Source organism: Piliocolobus tephrosceles, chromosome 19, assembly GCF_002776525.5.
Source record: "Piliocolobus tephrosceles isolate RC106 chromosome 19, ASM277652v3, whole genome shotgun sequence".
NCBI lineage: Eukaryota > Metazoa > Chordata > Mammalia > Primates > Cercopithecidae > Piliocolobus > Piliocolobus tephrosceles.
The window spans coordinates 53,573,502-53,596,066 of NC_045452.1; the positions used below are offsets into that span (position 1 = coordinate 53,573,502).

At 35.4% G+C, this 22,565-nt stretch overlaps 1 protein-coding gene and 1 pseudogene across 4 annotated transcripts in view; one reads left to right on the top strand and one right to left on the bottom strand.

The window, feature by feature from the left end:
• Positions 1-4,464: 4,464 nt before the first annotated feature.
• GABPA (GA binding protein transcription factor subunit alpha) overlaps positions 4,465-22,565 on the bottom strand; it is a 44,703-nt gene continuing 26,602 nt past the window's right edge. For all 4 annotated transcript variants that reach the window (XM_023189923.2, XM_023189914.2, XM_023189933.1 and 1 more), the window contains exons 7-10: positions 20,633-20,686; positions 12,791-12,931; positions 12,358-12,550; positions 4,465-7,921 (exon numbers count right to left, since the gene is read on the bottom strand). In XM_023189923.2, coding sequence (XP_023045691.1) covers positions 7,693-7,921; positions 12,358-12,550; positions 12,791-12,931; positions 20,633-20,686 — 617 coding nt within the window. In that variant the 3' untranslated portion in view covers positions 4,465-7,692. The remainder of the gene's footprint in view (positions 7,922-12,357; positions 12,551-12,790; positions 12,932-20,632; positions 20,687-22,565) is intronic.
• LOC111524696 lies at positions 19,678-20,065 on the top strand (annotated as a pseudogene).

Sequence of the window (22,565 nt, forward strand, 5' to 3'; positions counted from 1 at the left end):
GGAACCTAATACTTTTTTTAAAAAGTTACATATTTTTGTCTTTTTCATTTCTCTAGTAATTCAGTTTTTAAACGTATTGAGGTGTAATTTACATAACCCCTTGCACCTATTTTAAGTATATATTTAGATGAGTTTTGGCAAGTCTGTTCAGATAATCATCAACAAAGCATAATATAGGCTATGCTCATCATCCTCCCAAATTTCTTTATGCCTAATCCAGGAAATCAACCACTATCCCTAGCCCTAGGCAACCAATGAACTGCTTTCTATCCTTACAATGAGATTTGCCTTTTCCAGAGTTGTTGATGAGGCAGTTGTTCACTCCCTTTATTGCTGAGTCATATTTCTATTCTATGGGTATTCATAATTTGTTTATTCAGTCACCTGTTGATGGATAGTTGTGTTGTTAACGGTTTGGGGACATTATGAATAAAGCTCTTATAAACATTCATGTACAAGTCTTTCAGTGAACGTGTTTTATTTCTCTTAAATAAATGTCTAGGATTGGGCCGGGCATGATGGCTCATACCTGTAATGTCAGCACTTTGGGAGGCCTAGGCGGGCAGATCATCTGAGGTCAGGAGTTCAAGACTAGCCCCGGCCAACATGGCAAAACCCTGTCTCTACTAAAAATACAAAAATGACCTGGACGTGGTGGCTGGTGCCTGTAATCCCAGCTACTTGGGAAGCTGAGGCAGGAGAATCACTTGAACCTGGGAGGTGGAGGTTGCAGTGAGTCAAGATTGCACCATTGCACTCTAGCCTGGGTGACAAGAGTGAAACTTTTGTTTCAAAAAAATAAATAAATAAAATAAATGCCTAGGATTAGAATTGCTGTGTCGTGACAGAGTGTTTAAGTTTTCCAAAGTAGTGTGCCATTTTATATTTCCACTAGCAATGTGCGTGACTTCGTTTGGTCCTTGTCGTTGAGAACAATTGGTATTGTGAGTCTTTTAACTTTGAGCAGTTGTAATGTGTTTATAGTGGTACTGGATTGTGACTTCGTGTTTCCTGATAACTAATAATGCCAAATAGCTTTTCATATGCTTACTGGCCATACATATATCTTTTTTTATGAAACGTCTGTACGAATCCTTTGACCATAAATTATTTGATTGTCTTAGTGAGTTAAAAGTTTCTCATATATTTTTGATATTAAATATCTTACCTTTGTAAGATAGTAACATTGTCATAATCATTCAGTTAAAACTGATGCTCATCACTTAATGACAAAATATTGCAAATTAGTGTGGTCAAATACACTTATCTTACCTTTGTAAGATAAATGTATTGCAAATATTTTCTCCCAATCTGTACCTTGCCTTTTATTTAACTTTTTTTTTTTTGTTTTTGAGACAGGGTCTTGCTCTGTCACCCAGACTAGAGTGCACTGGTGTGCTCATAGCTCATCATAACCTCAGGCTCCTAGACTCAATGTTCCTGCCTCAGGCTTCTGAGTAGCCAGAACTACAGGTGCATGCTACCATACTTGGCTAATTAAAAAAAATTTTTTTTCATAGAGAGGGGGTCTCACGAGGTTGCCCAGGCTGGTCTCGAACTCCCGGGTTCAAGCAATCCTCCCCAGTCAGCCTCCCAAAGCACTGAAATTACAGGCGTGTGTCACCACACCCAGCCTTGCCTTTTATTTTAATAGTGTCTTTCAAAGAACAGGTGTTTTAAAAATTTTTGATGAAGTCCAATTTACTGTCTTGTTTTTTATCAGAGACAGCGTCCCACTCTGTCACCCCCAGACTGGAGTACTGTAGTGGCAGAATTACACCTCACTGTAACCTCAAGCTTGACCTGCGCTTGAACTTTGAATTTGAACCTGGGCTCAAGCAATCCTCCCTCCTCAGCCTTCTGAATAGCTAGAACTACAGCCATACACAACCATGCCCAGCTAATTTTATTTTAATTTTTATATTTTTGTAGAGATGGGGTCTTGCTATGTTGTCCAGGCTGGTCTCAAAACTCATAGCCTTCCAAAACACTGTATTTACAGGCAGGAGCCACCACATCCAGCCTAGTTTTGCTTCTGTAATATCTGAGAAATCTTTGTCTACTCCAAGGTTATGAAAATTTTTGTAAGTTTTAGATTTTATATTTAGGTCTAGAATCTATTGTGTTAATTTTTATGTGTGGTATAAGGCAAGGGTTGACATTCATTTTTCTCCATGAATATATGCAGTTGTTCTAACATTTGTTGAAATAACTACCCTTTCCCTATTGAATTACCTTGGCAACTTTGTCAAAAATCAATGAGCCATATATGTGGGTCCATTTCTGGATCCTAGTCTGTTCATTGACCTATATGTTTATCCTTACCTAAATACCACTTCTTGATTGCTGTAGCTTTATATAGCAAAGTTTTATATAGCACAGTGCAAGTTCTCTAATTCTTTTTCCAAAATATTGTGGCTATTCTGTCATTTGTATTTACATATAAATTTTATAATTAGCTTGTCTACAAAAAAAGACGTGCAGAATTTTTTATTGTAATTTAATTTGTAGATCAGTTTAGGAATAACTAACATTTACAAGATTTACATTTACACAATTGGGTCTTAGGCCAGGCATGGTGGCTCACGCCTGTAATCCCAGCACTTCAGGAGGCTGAGCCAGGCAGATCACTTGAGGTCAGGAGTTCGAGATCAGCCTGGCCAACATAGCGAAGCCCCCATCTCTACTAAAAATATAAAAAATTAGTCAGGTATCATGGCACACGCCTGTAATCCCAGCTGTTCGGGAAGCTGAAGCATGATAATCGCTTGAACCCAGGAGGTGCAGGGTTGCAGTGGGCTGAGATAGCACTACTGTACTCCAGCTTGGGTGACAGCATGAGACTGTCTCAAAAAGAAAAAAAGAAAGAAAACCCAAAATTGAGTCTTCCAATCCAGAATTATGGTGTTATATCTCCACCTACTTAGACATTCTTTCATCTCTTTGCAAGTTCTATAGTTTTCATTGATAGGTCTTGCACAAATTTTGCTCTATTTGTCCCTGTTTCATGTCAATATTATTGTAAATGGTGGTTTTTAAATGTTAATTTCCATTTATTAGTTTCTAGCATGTAGAAATAAAATTGAACTTCGCATATTGACCTTGTACCTTACCTTGCTATTCTCACAACTTTTTTTATTCTTGAGGGCATTTAACATGTCTGATGTCTTCTGCAGTTTTGTTTTTTGCAGTATGTCTGCTTTTTACTTTTCTTACCTTATTTCACAGGCTAGGATACAATTCTGAGTAAAAATGATAAAAGCATATTTGTGTTTCCCAAATCTTGTAGGGAGGGGGACGGAGTGGTGAGGCGCAACAAACATGTGATGTTCGTTACAGGTTTTTCCATAGATACCTTTTTATCAGGTTAAGGACGTTCTCTTCTAGTTTGCTGAGAGTTTTAATCATGAATGGATGTTAAATTGTATATTTTTCTGCATCTATTGAGTTGAACATGTTCCTCCCCCATTGTATTGTTAATATAGTAAATACTGATTTTTAAAATTCTTGTAATAAACTCAACTGTGGTAAAATACACATAATATGAAATTTACCATCTTAACCATCTTTAATACGGTTTGGTATTGTTAAGCATATTCATAGCTGTGTAACCATCTCCAGTTTTTCATCTTGAGAAACTGAAACTCTGTGCCCATTAAACAGAACTTCCCATTTCCCCCTCCCTGCTACTAATTAAGTTTTTATTTTACAAATGTTTGTCTGTGACAATTTGGAAATAAGAAAGTGGTCCTTCACTACAGAAAGTTTTAAAAGCAATGTTCTAAAGCTGTCAGTTTATTATTAGTAAAAAGCATTTTAAACACATATTTGGCTTGCAAATTAAACTCTAAAGCTGTACACACACAAAACTGAAGTCCTGGGAGAACAAATACACCTCACTAGCGTCCTGGCTGATGGTTTTTCATTGCTTCAAACTAGATACAATTACACTGTGTATTTTTAAAGCAATTTATTTCTAACCATAAGTTCCTATTTAAGCATGTCAATCAAAGTTTCATCATTGCTTCACCATAAAGGCAGGCATGAATCACTTTTTCCTAACCCATTCTTCTATATTCTGATTCTGGCTGAAGCAACCTGCTGATAGCCAACATGAACAGGTGATTTTTTGTTTGTTTAAAAAAAAAAAAAGGCTTTACAAAAGGTTTACAATTTAGCAATCATCAGCTTGCCTTCTGACAGCTACTCAGTCTTACCACTTCATCTGTTACTATTCTAAAACAATTTGGCTTTGTAGATGGAATTTCATTTTCTTAAAGAGATTACTAATTTTAGTTCAGTGAAATATGTTCTTCACAAATTGACAGCTTTTAAGTTAAAAAGTGCATGGGAATCATATGTACAATGTATCATAAGTGGACTGTCAGATTACTATCCAACAAAATATCCTGAGGATTTAAGATTTTGTTTTCAGGAAAAAAAAACTTAAGCAACACAGAAACATACTGTATAATAGTTTTATTTTTCTCATTTTACTATTTTTACATTTTATGCACAAATATTTTTTATCTGCGTAAAAATAGAAAATAACTGTTTTATGTAAAATTACAAAAAAATTAAAACCACAAAGAAATACATAATTGTTATTATGACAGTATAAGTGTCGTTGTCGTTATTTAAAGAGTAAAAATGTATGCAAAAGTCCTCCTCCCATTTACAAAAGATTGAGAATTTTTTTTTTCCTGGCAGCAAATGAAATATTGAAGTATCAATATTTTTACACCCTTTAGATCTGAAGACATTAAGTTAGTCACAGGTTTATTTTGCAATTATGAATTTTAAAACATTTTTGTGCTATTTCAAGGATACTAGTTCTTAAAGGCAGTAGCATAAAAGGAATATGAAAAACAGCAGACCTCGCAAAAATATTTGGTGGTACAATTCTTTTTGTATCATACTTGAGTATCACCATTAATCAGGGGAGAAAACACCTAAATAATTTTTCCTAATTAAATGACATAGACTGATACAAAAATAAATGTGATCAGTCAATTTTATCTGAAGATGAACCACGCAAAGCAATTCTGCCTAATTGGTTTTTCTGATGCCAACACAAATATTTAGACTTTAGGCTAGCGAGATATGTATGAAAGTTGGCTCAATAAAAACTTCACATGGAAAACAAGTTTTAAAACAAAAACGAACATTTCTTTTACTTAAATTCTTGTACTTCTGAGGTACAAATGATGACCAATAATTTTATCTTTCTTCCTTTGAATATACTGTAAATTCTATGAAAAATTCATTTATAAAAACAGCAAAGAATGAATAGCATAAATTTTATTTTCTTTCACAATATGTTATCTTTTAATAGAAGAAAAAAAACTACCTGGCTTTCTGATAACTGTAATCTAAGTAAAACACATATTTTACATATAATTTAAGGCAAAGTAATGAGTTTCTTGAATCAACTGGAGAAATCAGTCATATTACTTTACCTAGGTCATGCATAAATGATGGTAAGAAGGAAAAAAAAGCATCTGATCATGTATGAGAACTGTCTCTGTTCAAATTATGAGCAATAAGATGAAAATTGCTAAAGGGAGAAAATGAATAAAATATGATTTTAGAAAAACCATACGGGAATTGCATAGATGAGAAAAGAATTTTCATTCTAGGGATCTAAAACTAATGTTTCTAGCTTTACAAACACACACACACATATATAATTGAGACATGTCTGTCATCTTGGCTAAAATTTTAATATATGTCTTCCCAAAAGCATTCTAAATATGAAAGCCAAGATTCTTAAGCTCTTGATGATATACCAGAATGGTATACTTTATTATTTTTTTTAAAAACTACAAGCAACTTGTCAACTCCCTAGGCCATAAGAGGATGGTGCAAAACCTTTCGAGCTGTCTATTCGTTATCTGACGCTAGAGCTTCTGTATATTATTACATATTGTTATTTTACTCAGACATTCTTACAACCACAGTGCCCAAATTGTACTAATAATTTGTTCATATATTCTCTTTCAAAAAAGTAATAATGGACATACAAATTTTACTCTGCTCAGATATCAGCTGCAGAAAGGACTTAATAATATAAATGAATTAAGAGAACATGTTGTAGTAAAATGATGCGTTAAGATTACCAGAGAAAGAGATCAAAGATCCCTCCTCTCTCTCTCTCCTCTCTTGTCCTTAAGATCCCTGCCTCTTATGATTTATTCCAAACCACTACCAGAATTGCTAACAATGCCATCTTGCTGTATTAACATGCCTTTTCTCCTAGTTAAGTCAAAAGCATTAACTGAGCTCTTAAGAAGCTTTTTAAGGGGACAGATTTAAAGAAAACAATGAAGGAGAAGGTGCATAAATATTTGAGAATCAACCTTCTCAAATCTGTAAGAGGATTAATAGCTATCTGCCAGTCTCATAGAATAATTTGTGCTTAATACCTTAAACAACAAAAACAGAAAAGAAAGAAAAAGACATTTCTAGCCATTTTTGTTTAGTGTTAGCTTATGTAAGGAATGTCATATATGCAGGAATTATTTAATTTGAACCTTGAATACTTTTTCTTCTGTATATCTTTATGCCTTCATATATGTTTATAAAATGATCAACTGAATATATAGATATATGTATACACATATATAATATGGAAAAGGAAAAAAAAGTGGAAAAGTATTATCTTAAAGAGAAGACTGCCTGTAACAGGTCGAATTTTCTTTTTAAAACTATTTGCAAGTAATTTACTAATGCCTTGAAAGGTTAAGTACTGCTGACTAATTTAAAGTCTTCATTTTATCAGAAACACAGGAATATAAGCTGCTTTGCATAATAAACTGGCACTACAGGGTAATTTTAAAAAAAAGGAAGCTATAACCAAACCAAACCTTTACTTTTGGGTTGAGGTATACCTTTTCAGTTTTTTAAATCTCTGACAGGAAAAACAGAGATCATTTTATAATTTTTGTAACAGCTGGTTTATTAGAATTAAATGCCTCTCTCAAAATAATTTAAATTCTTGGTCTGACATGAATAATCTATACAGAAAATCCTTACAATTGGCTTGAGTTAATAAGCCAGATTTAAACCTGGATCTCCTCCTTCAGCACTGCTCTTTTTGCCAGTCAACTTCTTACTATCCTTTGCTTGCAAATATATAAATAACCTGATACTCTTAGTTTAGTAATTTATTAATATAAATTTATTTGATATGAACATTTTAGCTCTGCTTGATTAGATGAAACAGGCACACATGCTTTAGCTGAGAAATTCCATTTTCTGGTTCTATGTAAAGCAACATCTAAAGCAGCAGAGAGGGGAAACAGTTATATTTTCAAAAATAGTTAAGCCAGACTGTTTCCTGGAGATACTTCATTTATTTTTCATTTTCAGATACTACTGGCTATTTTTGGTAGGGCTACACATTAATACTGACCAGTTTAGCTTTCCTGACTGTTAACAAACTATTCCACAATGAACCTGCCTTCACGCTGCAGACATTGTGGAGATCCTTTAACATACACATATTCTAAAATATATGCTCAAAGTAAAAAGATCCAAATTCACAAGAGTATGAAATATTTATAAAAAAATCATGCATCAGACTGTACAGTCTAGAAATAAAAGAAGATTCAAATTCGGTAATAAAGATAAGAGCTATACTTGCTCTAAACATTTTAAGAAAGACTTCGGAGTCCCAGAATGTCCTGGGGCTCAATTATCCTTTTCCGTTTGCAGGGAAGCAGTGGCCAGAGCTACTGCTGTGACTGGCTGGGCAATTCCATGGAGCTGCATCTTTGCAAGTTTCTTCTGTTCACATTCTGTGACCAAACGGTTCAACTCTGCTGCACTGTATCCAATAAGAGTCTTCAAGTCACAGACAAACTTGTACACAAATCTCTTGCCTTGAACTTTACAAATCATGTCCCCATCATAATAATACCTTTAAAAAGAAAAAAAAATTAGAAACTTCATAAAAAATGAGACTTCTTAGAATAATTTACAGACTATTCCGTAAGCAGAAGCCTAGTAGAGTACTGCATCCACCACAATAGCAATTAATATTGAAGTTATATAGAATATTTAATGCTACTATCAAATGAAACATATCCAAACATTATTTACTAAAATTTCAACGCTCAGTACTCCAAAACTCTCTAAACTTTCAAAACATATTTTCAACAATTAGGATAAAACATTGATTTAAAAGTATTAAACAAAACAAAAAACCTTTAGAGCAGTGGAAGAGCCTAAGAACAAGAGCTTTGGAGTCAGAAAGCCAAGATTCAAAACCTAACATTTTTGAGACCACAGGAGTCATATTTTCTCAAAGCTTTTATTCCTCATTTATAAAGTGAGGTGAACAGTGCTTATACCCTCATATCACTGTTGAGGATTAAAGGGATAATCTTTGTAAAGTGCTTAGTATACAATGACTGGCACACAGCCTCTACAAAATATAAGCTATGTTAATAAAAATCGATAATATGAAAAAACTAATATATTCCACTTCTTTTCTGTCTTGTAAAGAATCCGACATGATGAAGTCATGTCTTCATCTTTATTCTTTCACTATGTAAATGCTTTCCAAATTTCAGATAAATTATCCAAGCCCAATAGGTAGCTTTAAAGTCTAAGGAAAAGGTCTAAACGAAATAGAGGATACAGAAAAACAGGAAAAGGGCATTGTAAAGAGACAATATTTCTAAACGTACATAAGCAGAGTTCCAGCAGTCATTCTAGAAATCTGGTTTACTGCTGCATTCTACAGAGATGCAAACGGAGTTGGATTTATGTTTCCTTTGGAAAACAGACTTTAAAAACAAACACTATGTACTGCTAATTCCAACAACAGGAAAAAGAGGCAAGTCAAGCTCTTTCCAGGACTGGCAGAATGCAAAGCCCTTATTTTAATATTGCACTGCCCACTGACAAAGGGCTACTACAAAAGAAACAACTATTTGTAAAAGTACCACTGATATAAACTATCACATTTAGCAGGATAAAAGTCACTTGGCTTAATCAAGAGTCTATTAATGAAAGGACTGACCTATATACAGGAAACTGTCATCTTTCCCTAACTCCAGAATAGTTAAAGGAAAATAGTTATGTTTGATTTCCCAGTAAGAGACATAACACATTGCGCAGTCTTATAGTTTCCATTTATGTCAGTTACATTAGTATAGAATTTGGATCTCAGCTCACAAACCAACAATTCCTTGCCATCCAGTTAAAAATGCTGTAGGCGTTTCAATTGCTTTAAAAAATTTCTACATTAATATGTAAGACTATATGTGGGGAAAAAAGGAAAATGGAAAAGAGGTTTTATAATTCTAGGAGGAAAATGTATTCTATGATTATGCCAGTTCTAGGAGTTGGCATTATCATATTTCTTGGCAAGAGGTGATACAAAAGAATATACACACATAAATTTGAATTTTACTGAATACTTCCTTTGATCTAGCACATGCACCACACAACTGTATATAGTAGCATTTATTCCACTTGTTCCCTCCCTAAAATGAAGAAAGTAGAAAGATACACAACACCTGTATTTCATGGATATGATTTTTCTTCCCTTTTTTTGAACTTGTATTTTTAAAAAACTTTTTAATTGCAAATATATCACACAAACAAAAGGACACAGAAGTGAACAGTTCAGTGATTTATTACAAAGTGAACATTCATTCCCCTGTTAAGTATCACTTAAGAAACAGAACACTGTCAGCATCTAGAATCCCCTTTATGTCCCCTCCCAATCATTCCCCAAATCCTGGCTCTAAAAGGTAAACACAAGCCTGTATCATGATAGTAATTTCATTGCTTTTTCTTTATATTTTTATCTCCCAAACACGCATCCCTAAATACTGCAATTTAATTTTCTGGTTTTTTGAACTTGACTGAATAAATGTAATCATACAGAATTTGGTCTTTTGGGTCTGGATTCTGTCACTGAACATTATGTTTGTGAGGTTCACTGGTCTTTGTAGCAGGAACTCAGTTTTCAAGAATGCAAGGTATTCTTGTATGAATATACCATAAATGATTTCTTCTCTACTGTTGATAGATATTTGGTTGTTTCTGGGGTTTGGATGTTACAAATAATCTGCTATGAACATGTGTATGGGCATACAAGTACACTTCTGTTTGGTATATATCGAACAGTTGCTTAGGGGAGCAACTGTTACAATTTGCATTCCTATCAAAAGGGTAGAAGCATTTCCACTGCTCCATATGCTCAACAGCACTTAGTTCTGGCAATCTTTTAAATTGTAGCCACTCCAGGGGGTGTGTTGTACCATTTAATTATGATTTTCAATTGCATTACTCTGAATACTAATGAGGCTGTACACCTTTGCATATATTCATCAGCCATTTGGATAATCTCTAGCCTGAGGTGTCTATTCAAGTCTCTTGCCCATTAAAAAACTGATTCATAAGAATTGGTTAGGCCCGGCGCGGTGGCTCAAGCCTGTAATCCCAGCACTTTGGGAGGCCAAGATGGGCGGATCACGAGGTCAGGAGATAGAGACCATCTTGGCAAACACGGTGAAACCCCGTCTCTACTAAAACACAAAAAACTAGTCAGGCAAGGTGGCAGGCGCCTGTAGTCCCAGCTACTCAGGAGGCTGAGGCAGGAGAATGGCAGGAACCCGGGAGGCGGAGCTTGCAGTGAGCTGAGATCCAGCCACTGCACTCCAGCCTGGGCGACAGAGTGAGACTCCGACTCAAAAAAAAAAAAAAAAAAGAATTGGTTAGATATTCTACATACTTCTGTAAGACATGTGTGGCTCTCTTAAGGCTTTCAACAACCAAAAGTTCCTAATTTAAATATAGTCCAATTTATCGATCTTTCCCTTTATAATCAGTCCTTTTGATTCTGCTTAAATGTCTCCCTACCACCAGAAGTTATGAAAGTATTTCTAGATCCTTTTCTATTTTACTTTTTACAGGTAGAGCTACAAGCTACATGGAATTGATTTTTGGTACGGCGTAAGGAAGAGGTCAACTTTTACTTTTCTCCCAAGATGGATAGTAAATTATACCAGCACTGATGACTGAAAAGCAGATCGTTTCCTCATATGTTTTCTCCCCACTGCCATTTCTTTAAATCAAATGGTTACGTATTCCTGGTTCTATTTTGGCTCCCTATTCTACTGTATGGCCTATTTGTCTTGAGCAAATAGCATAACTGTCTTATTACTGTAATTTTAGAGTCAGTCTCAATATGCTGTGGGACCAGTCTTTCCACGTTGCCAATCTTCAGGTGTCCTGACTACTGACTACCATGGTACTTTATCAGTCCCGTGTAAATTTTACAATTACCTTTTCAAGTTCTATGAAAAAACTTAGTTTGATTTGAAAAATCAAAATTACTGCTGTAATTTCGAGGGATCTTGTATGTATACAATCTGTATCAACTCTCAAAAATGGCAGCTTTAGTTCTGATTATACACAAAGAATCTTTAGACAGCTGGCAATGTGTTTGAGACTGAATGATAAGCATATTGAAAACTAAACATTTTAGTTATTTATGAACTCTGAGAAACAGGTCATTCAGGAAAAGAAGAAGAATAATGGTCAACTATGTAATAATAGTTATATGGCCATAATACTCTAACAATGATACTCGCTGAACCAAAATTTCTATATAATTATATTGGGATATTGAGATGAGGGGATGGAAGGGGGAAGGGAGGGTGTGTGTGTGAGCTAAATTATAATCTTTTAGTGTGAAAATGGCCAAGTGAAACAAGAAGCAGTTAAAGCATGCTATTTAGAAAAACTCGTAAATTGCAGAACTACTTTACTATATTCAATCCCCCCCAAAAATCAGACATAATTCTGTGATATTCTTATATATCCTTCTTCTCAGATACTTAAATGTACCTGCTGAATTTCCATCACTGCAGTAAGCATAATTTCTGATAGTAATTTCTGTCGAAAAACCTTATACTACTTAGGGAGAGTTTGTATCAATGTAAAGATTGGATATCCAGATTTAGGCAGATTGTATAGAAAACGGGTCATTATTTTGCATGTAATTGTAAAAACAGAGGACAGTTTCTGCTTACTCATTAAAAATTAACACTCAATTCACCTATGCAAATATAAAAATCTCAAAAATTAAACTTTTTTTTTTGGACAGTATTAATATGCTTTCAAATCAGATAAAAACAATCTTAGAGTAATTCTGTAAAAAAAAAAAAAAAAAAACTGTACCTCAAAATTATTAAGATCTTTTTAAAAAGGTTTTTTAATTTGTAAAGAAAACATGAACAAGTTTTTAATATCATTACATAACAATGCTTACATCTAGAAGCAACAGCTATTTTTTAGAAAGGCTTGATAACAGAAAGAAAAGTAATCAAGGCTTACCTTAATGCACGACTGAGTTTCTCATAGTTCATTGTAGGCTTATTTTTACGCTGTCCCCATTTTTGTGCAACCAGTTCAGGCTGATTTAGCTTAAATTCACCTTCATCACCAACCCAAGAAATACAGTCTCGAGCATCCTTATCAGTAAGAAGTTCTAGCAAAAACTGCCATAGTTGGATTTGGCCATTGTTTCCTAAATTGATAAGAGGAACAAAGCATTGGCTATAGTGTTATAGATTAGCCCAAGGCAAAGTCAACAAACTGGTTCTTTGGTTCAAATCTCAGCCATGGCAAAAAGAATTTTTGTTTTTCTAGAAATGCTGTCTAAATACTGCCAGAGCAATAGTTGAAACATTTTTCATACAGTGAAATAAAACAAAATATACCTAATTAGATAGATATATTTTATAAATACAAGAAAACACAAAAATACCTGTTCTGTTCCCAGGTGAGCTTCTATCTTCTCCTGAAATCCTCGGTGCTCTTTGCACTTTGGCTGCCTTCGCACTACTATTTATAACTTTAATGGTAGTAGGTGTAGCAGATTGCACTGATGCTGGAATAATTTGCACAGCTGCAAAGACAGACAAGGGGGAAAAAAATTACTGAAAAACATTATCAGTTTAACTAATGCCCTATGAATTACCCCAAGAAAGTACTTTACTACAAAAAGCCTCAATCCACAATTTCGAACAAAATAACAAAAAAGGTCAGATGGCACAGTATAATGCTTGCATTACAGTTTGTGCATCTTACTAAGAGCTAGTATTCTTGTTTGGAAATAGTGATGCATACACATTAGGGTATTTTAACATGTTTGTTTTTAAAACATTTGTTCATAAAAACAGTTTGTCAGATATTGTAGAAAATGTGGACAAATGACAATTCACACCACCACTTTGAGACTCTGGCAATATCTGGAGTAAGGTTGAAAGGACAGAAACCCTATGACACAAGATGGCCGAATAGGAACAGCTCCAGTCTCCAGCTCCCAGCGCGAGTGACACAGAAGACAGGTGATTTCTGCATTTTCAACTGAGGAACGCAGCTCATTGCCAGCAACGGATCAAAGCTGGATGGAGAATGACTTTGACAAGATGAGAGAAGAAGGCTTCAGTCCATCAAACTTCTCAGAGCTAAAGGAGGAATTACATACCCAGCACAAACAAACTAAAAATCTTGAAAAAAGTGGAAGATTGATAACTAGAATAATTAATACAGAGAAGGTCATAAACGAAATGACAGAGATGAAAACCATGACACGAGAAATACGTGACAAATGCACAAGCTTCAGTAACTGACTCGATCAACTGGAAGAAAGAGTATCAGTGATTGAGGATCAAATGAATGAAATGAAGCGAGAAGAGAAACCAAAAGAAAAAAGAAGAAAAAGAAATGAACAAAGCCTGCAAGAAGTATGGGATTATGTAAAAAGACCTAATCTACGTCTGACTGGGGTGCCTGAAAGTGAGGGGCAAAATGGAACCAAGATGGAAAACACTCTTCAGGATATCATCTAGGAGAACTTCCCTAACCTAGTAGGGCAGGCCAACATTCAAATTCAGGAAATACAGAGAATGCCACAAAGATACTCCTCCAGAAGAGGAACTCCAAGACACATAATTGCCAGATTCACCAAAGTTGAAATGAAGGAAAAAATCTTAAGGGCAGCCAGAGAGAAAGGTCGGGTTACCCACAAAGGGAAGCCCATCAGACTGACAGCAGATCTCTCGGCAGAAACTCTACAAGCCAGAAAAAGAGTGGGGGCCAATATTCAACATTCTTAAAGAAAAGAATTTTCAACCCAGAATTTCATATCCAGCCAAACTAAGTTTCATAAGTGAAGGAGAAATAAAATCCTTTACAGATAAGCAAATGCTTAGAGATTTTGTCACCACCAGGCCTGCCTTACAAGAGACCCTGAAGGAAGCACTAAGCATGGAAAGGAACAACTGGTACCAGCCATTGCAAAAACATGCCAAAATGTAAAGACCAGCGAGGCTAGGAAGAAACTGCATCAACTAATGAGCAAAATAACCAGTTAATATCATAATGGCAGGATCAAGTTCACACATAACAACCTTAAATGTAAATGGACTAAATGCTCCAATTAAAAGACACACACTGGCAAACTGGATAAAGAGTCAAGACCCATCAGTCTGCTGTCTTCAGGAGACCCATCTCACATGCAGAGACATACATAGGCTCAAAATAAAGGGATGGAGGAAGATCTACCAAGCAAATGGAGAACAAAAAAAAGCAGGGGTTGCAACACTAGTCTGATAAAACAGACTTTAAACCATCAAAGATCAAAAGAGACAAAGAAGGCCATCACATAATGGTAAAGGGATCAATTCAACAGGAAGAGCTAACTATCCTAAATATATATGCACCCAATACAGGAGCACCCAGATTCATAAAGCAAGTCCTTAGAGACTTACAAAGAGACTTAGACTCCCATACAATAATAATGGAAGACTTCAACACCCCACTGTCAACATTAGACAGATCAACGAGACAGAAAGTTAACAAGGATATCCAGGAATTGAACTCATCTCTGCAGCAAGCGGACCTAATAGACATCTACAGAACTCTCCACCCCAAATCAACAGAATATACATTCTTCTCAGCACCACATCACACTTATTCTAAAACTGACCACATAATTGGAAGTAAAGCACTCCTCAGCAAATGTACAAGAACAGAAATTATAACAAACTGTCTCTCAGACCACAGGGCAATCAAACTAGAACTCAGGACTAAGAGACTCAATCAAAACTGCTCAACTACATGGAAACTGAATAACCTGCTCCTGAATGACTACTGGGTACATAACAAAATGAAGGCAGAAATAAAGATGTTTTTTGAAACCAATGAGAACAAAGATACAACATACCAGAATCTCTGGGACACATTTAAAGCAGTGTGTAGAGGGAAATTTATAGCACTAAATGCCCACAAGAGAAAGCTGGAAAGATCTAAAATTGACACTCTAACATCACAAATAAAAGAACTAGAGAAGCAAGAGCAAACACATTCAAAAGCTAGCAGAAGGCAAGAAATAACTAAGATCAGAGCAGAACTGAAGGAGATAGAGACACAAAAAACCCTCCAAAAAATCAATGAATCTAGGAGTTGGTTTTTTGAAAAGATCAACAAAATTGATAGACCACTAGCAAGACTAATAAGAAAAGAGAGAAGAATCAAATAGATGCAATAAAAAATGATAAAGGGGATATCACCACCGACCCCACAGAAATACAAACTACCATCAGAGAATACTATAAACACCTCTACGCAAATAATCTAGAAAATCTAGAAGAAATGGATAATTTCCTGGACACTTATACTCTCCCAAGACTAAACCAGGAAGAAGCTGAATCCCTGGACCAATAGCAGGTTCTGAAATTGAGGCAATAATTAATAGCCTACCAACCAAAAAAAGTCCAGGACCAGATGGATTCACAGCTGAATTCTACCAGAGGTACAAGGAGGAGCTGGTACCATTCCTTCTGAAACTATTCCAATCAATAGAAAAAGAGGGAATCCTCCCTAACTCATTTTATGAGGCCAACATCATCCTGATACCAAAGCCTGGCAGAGACACAACAAAAAAAGAGAATTTTAGACCAATATCCCTGATGAACATCGATGCAAAAATCCTCAATAAAATACTGGCAAACCGGATCCAGCAGCACATCAAAAAGCTTATCCACCATGATCAAGTGGGCTTCATCCCTGGGATGCAAGGTTGGTTCAACATATGCAAATCAATAAACGTAATCCAGCATATAAACAGAACCAAAGACAGAAACCACATGATTATCTCAATAGATGCAGAAAAGGCCTTTGACAAAATTCAACAGCCCTTCATGCTAAAAATGCTCAATAAATTCGGTATTGATGGAACGTACCTCAAAATAATAAGAGCTATTTATGACAAACCCACAGCCAATATCATACTGAATGGGCAAAAAGTGGAAAAATTCCCTTTGAAAACTGGCACAAGACAGGGATGCTCTCTCTCACCACTCCTATTCAACATAGTGTTGGAAGTTCTGGCCAGGGCAATCAGGCAAGAGAAAGAAATAAAGGGTATTCAGTTAGGAAAAGAAGAAGTCAAATTGTTCCTGTTTGCAGATGACATGATTGTATATTTAGAAAACCCCATTGTCTCAGCCCAAAATCTCCTTAAGCTGATAAGCAACTTCAGCAAAGTCTCAGGATACAAAAGTAATGTGCAAAAATCACAAGCATTCTTACACACCAGTAACAGACAAACAGAGAGCCAAATCACGAATGAACTTCCATTCACAATTGCTTCAAAGAGAATAAAATACCTAGGAATCCAACTTACAAGGGATATAAAGGACCTCTTCAAGGAGAACTACAAACCACTGCTCAGTGAAATAAAAGAGGACACAAACAAATGGAAGAACATATCATGCTCAAGGATAGGAAGAATCAATATCATGAAAATGGCCATACTGCTCAAGGTAATTTATAGATTCAATGCCATCCCCATCAAGCTACCAATGAGTTTCTTCACAGAATTGGAAAAAACTGCTTTAAAGTTCATATGGAACCAAAAAAGAGCCTGTATTGCCAAGACAATCCTAAGTCAAAAGAGCAAAGCTGGAGGCATCATGCTACCTGACTTCAAACTATACTACAAGGCTACAGTAACCAAAACAGATATAGATTAATGGAACAAAACAGAGTCCTCAGAAATAATACCACACATCTACAGCCATCTGATCTTTGACAAACCTGACAAAAACAAGAAATGGGGAAAGGATTCCCTATTTAATAAATGGTGCTGGGAAAATTGGCTAGCCATAAGTAGAAAGCTGAAACTGGATCCTTTCCTTACTCCTTATACAAAAATTAATTCAAGATGGATTAGAGACTTAAATGTTAGACCTATTACCATAAAAACCCTAGAAGAAAACCTAGGTAGTACCATTCAGGACATAGGCATGGGCAAGGACTTCATGTCTAAAACACCAAAAGCAACTGCAACAAAAGCCAGAATTGACAAATGGGATCTAATTAAACTAAAGAGCTTCTGCACAGCAAAAGAAACTACCATCAGAGTGAACAGGCAACCTACAGAATGGGAGAAAAATTTTGAAATCTACTTATCTGACAAAGGGCTAATATCCAGAACTGACAAAGAACTCAAACAAATTTACAAGAAAAAAACACCCCCATCAAAAAGTGGGCAAAGGATATGAACAGACATTTCTCAAAAGAAGACATTCATACAGCCAACAGACACATGAAAAAATGCTCATCATCACTCTCCATCAGAGAAATGCAAATCAAAACCACAATGAGATACCATCTCACACCAGTTAGAATGGCAATCATTAAAAAGTCAGGAAACAACAGGTGCTGGAGAGGATGTGGAGAAACAGGAACACTTTTACACTGTTGGTGGGATTGTAAACTAGTTCAACCATTATGGAAAACAGTATGGCGATTCCTCAAGGATCTAGAACTAGATGTACCATATGACCCAGCCATCCCATTACTGGGTATATACCCAAAAGATTATAAATCATGCTGCTATAAAGACACATGCACACGTATGTTTATTGCGGCACTATTCACAATAGCAAAGACTTGGAATCAACCCAAATGTCCATCAGTGACAGACTGGATTAAGAAAATGTGGCACATGTACACCATGGAATACTGGTGCCACCCTAGTTCTGGCTAGGGCAATCAGGCAAGAGAAAGAAATCCAGGGTATTCAGTTAGGAAAAGAAGGCTTTTCTTTTTATGGCTATAAAAAAGGATGAGTTTGTGTCCTTTGTAGGGACATGGATGCAGCTGGAAACCATCATTCTCAGCAAACTTTCGCAAGAAGAGAAAACCAAACACCGCATGTTCTCACTCATAGGTGGGAACTGAACAATGAGATCACTTGGACTCGGGAAGGGGAACATCACACACCAGGGCCTATCATCGGGAGGGGAGAGGGATTGCATTGGGAGTTATACCTGATGTAAATGATGAGTTGATGGGTGCAGCACACTAACATGGCACAAGTATACATATGTAACAAACCTGCACATTATGCACATGTACCCTAGAACTTAAAGTATAATAATAATAATAATGATAAAAATAAATAAGGCATGGGGAGATCATATGCCAGGTAGAATAAATGTTTTAATTCCTTATGATTTTAATCTACAGGAAATTTTTAACAAAATAAGATGCCATGGGAAAGGAAGAAGAGGGGAAAGAATTGGTGAATAGCTAATTTCCTTATTGTTCATAATAGGGTATCAATAGATAATGAGAAACAAAAAGAGAAAAGCTTTGGCTTCATATAATTATGTACATAAAAGTAAATTTTTGAATAAAAATAAAAAGCTTCCTAAATATAAAAATAAAGATTAAGTAAATAAACTACATAACAGAAGACTATATAAAATGATCAGTACAGAAGAGAGCATGATTTTATCAATTCTATCTGTAAGTACAAGTGAACTTAACAATCCTGGTAAATAAAAAGATTTTCAGTTTGCAGAATATTAAGTAGCATATTGGCAAAGGGATTCAAAAGAAACTAGTCAAATAAAACATGCTACATCCACTAATGAGACAGGGCAAAAGGATGGTGAAAGTGCCCTATAATTAGATGCAGATTATTTCTAGTTCATCTGAAGTAATCGCCATCCTGAATCTCAATTTATTAATTCATTTCTTTCTTTATACCATAGTTTTATTGCACGTATTTGTATTACTATAGAGTATATTTTTGAGTTATAATTACTTTAACTTACATAAAAATAAACCATGTATTCTTTTGGACTTTTTTTTTTTCAAAAAAAAAAGAAACCCTATGACACAGACATCTCACACATGTTCTTACAAATATTCACTCAATGATGTTCACAGCATTTAAAAAATACTATACAGCAGTGAAAATGAATGAAACAGCTGCAAGTATCAACATGGGTAATTCTCAAATGATAAGTTATAAAAGAATATGTATAATGTATTATTTTACAGAAAATATTTAAACGTGCAAAATAATGCTACACAGTGTTTATGGTTACATAGTTGGTAAAAATATAAAACATACAGACAGTAATAAACATAAAATTCAAGATAGTCAATTCTCTGGTAGGAGAGAGGAAAATGAAATCTACAACAGGTAAACTTGGTATATAAAATGTTATTTCTTATATGTACACAGGTGTTAGTTACACTTACTTTCTTTGTGTATCTCAAATTCCTCATTAAAAGTTTTAGCCAGTTGGGATGATCTTGTGACGTGTGTGTTTGTATCTCAGGTAAAACATGGCTAAAAGCTTATGGTGTAAGGGGAAAAGAAAGATGTCTGCTGAAAAGGGGGGAAAAATGCCCCCAAAGAGCTCAGCAGGCTTAAAAGGATTCTCAAACTAGACAGTAACGTTTTAATGAAAGATGTTTAAGAGATAGCAACTGTAGCGGTACCCAAACCCAAACATGCCAAGAGAAAATGCAGTGTGAGGTAAAAGTTGGAAAATATGACATGAAAATGGAGACTGATACTAAGAGAAACAAAAAGACTCTTCTAGACCAGCATGCACAGTACCCAGTATGGATGAACCAAACGTAAAGAATAAAGCTGAATGCAAACTGAGAGAAAAGAAAGTGGAAAAGCCAAGCAAAAGTAGTGAAGGCGGCGAAGGGATTGGCCTGGTAGACTCTTAAAACCTTGGAAAATGCCACATGGGACAGATGATCAATTAGAATGTATACAAATGTATACTTTGATTGCAACTCCCATCAAATGAAAACTATTTGTTTTCCTATTTTCACTTGCCTTTTTTCTTCATTTCAAACCCAGTGTAACTCCTCAAGTTTGTTTTGGACACTTGAGTATTTTCTTTGCTGTATCCAAGTTATACTGATATTTTAATTGGATGCCACCCAATATCCAGTTATTATCAGGCATGAAAGTTCTGTCAGGTATGAATGTGGTTAGAATTGTTCTTACAACTTGGTAATTAACAGTAAAGATGAAACAAATGACGTCCTAACAAATTTTAGTGAACTCAGATACAAAGCAAGCTGGTATGTTAATCGTATCATTTAAAAACACGACATGAGTGGATCTTATGAAGTACTTGTGTCAAGCTCTCATTCCACAGAACAAAAGATATTTTGTGTGTGGGAAAAAATTTTTTAAAATAATTTTCCTTTTTACTACCTTGCAGTATCAAATAAACATTTCTTCAATAAAAGGGCAAATATAGATACGAATACTCACGTTGATCAATTGTAACTATTTCATTCATCTGTTGTTCTTGACTTGCCAATACATCTGGAAAAAACACGATTTTTAAAAATTTAAAACCAAAAACCCCAATCCAATAAAACTCAACTTAATAAACATTCTTTTAAAAAAGAACTCCACAATTGAAACCAAAACACTGAACTGAAATTTACTAGCATTAAAAACCTTAAAAATATTTGATAGTCACTTTAAAAGGAAAAGATACCTTTAAGAGAAGTAACACAGGGAAAAGCTCCAATGTCTTTCAGTGTTCAGTAAAGTTCTGCAGAGAACTATGGTTTTCTAAATGTAAATATTTGTATCGAAATCTGTATAAAACCATGTAAAAATATGGAAATCTTCAAGATCATATCAAAGATAAAATATACACCAAAATGAAATTATTTAGATATGGATCTCCACCAAAAAGGCCTCCTTCCCATTATCTATTGTAACATCCACTTTTTGACTAAAGTTGCTTAAGCTTTATAATGCTTCTACTTAAAGATAGTAAATTTTCCATACAATTGTAGTGGTCCTGAATGTCTCAAACTAAATAATTTCACATCTAAAAATATAGCTCCCCAAATAAAAATACTATAAAAGGTCCTAAGATAAGCCTTTACAGAACCATTCATTACTTATCTGTTGCTATTCCCCACTTAAATGTTATTCTTTACCTCTCAAAGAATTGCACATCCCAGTCTCTATTACTTCAGCCTACTTTGTGCCCATCATAAATTGCATGCCTCTCTCTTAAAACTGAAACTATACCCTCCAGCAATCATTCTGGGTACTGAGGCCTGGGCTCCCAAGAAGACTCTGCTAAGGGTGCCTTGCCAGGACCCAGTTCCAGACACGCAGAGCTGGAAAAGGTTGGGGAAGTAAAAAGAGGTCTGAATCCTATCAGATGGGAGCTTTGAGGGTCCGAAGACTGAGGACTTAAAACAATTATATGGGACTGGCTTCAGACAGATCTGGATTCAGTTCTTAGCTCTGACTGACTACATGACTTCGGTAAAATTACCAACCTCTTTCAACATTAACTTCCTCATGTTTAAATTAGACACCTATATTTATCGCCTCATGAGGTTATTGTGAGGATTAAAGAAACACATTTTTAAGAAGCACAGTGCACAAAACAGTTACTTTTCCAGTCAACTGACAACCTCACTGTTTTATCCAGACTCCTAGTTCTGAGCATTCTCCTCCAGAACTGTGGTCTCTCTTGATTAAAAAAAAAAAAAAAATACGTACCTTATGTTTGTAGTAAATTTTCCTCAGAATTTTATAAAAGTTCCTCAAAGAGGAACCATTTCATTTGAAGACTAAAGGAACTTAGCCTCAAAAGAGGCAAACGAAAGCGTCACCATCACACAGCACAGGCGTAATCAACTTGTAAAATCACCTTCTAAGTCCTAATACTCAGATTGGAGTTTGGTTTGTTTCCTGGAAGCTCTCAAGATAGAAGGCAGACCACAGGGGGGAAAAAAGTTTTTGAAAGACTGGTCCAAGACCAATCTCTTCAGAGTACAGGCACTCTGAATATCATATTCCTCCCTGAAACTCCCAAATCCTTGCTAGGCACAAAGGAAGCAGTCTTGAGAGGCAAAGCCCTGGGGGATATGGAACCATTTTATGAAGAAACATTAGACACTACGGGAATAAAACAATTATTTTTCCTAAAGAAAACCCTTAGCAAACTGAGAACTTCCTTTGCCTTTGGTGACAGAAGACAGAGATTCACACCGAGAAGGACATCATGGAACTGGTAGTACTGGAACATTTCCTAATTATCTCTCACGTATAGTAGGACTTGAAGTTTCAGCAGAGGGGGGACTGCAGGCAGGTGGCCGCTCAGGTGAATAATCTAATACAAATATCTGAAGAAGGAGCTCTACCTCCTCAGTACTGCCGCTTCTTGAAA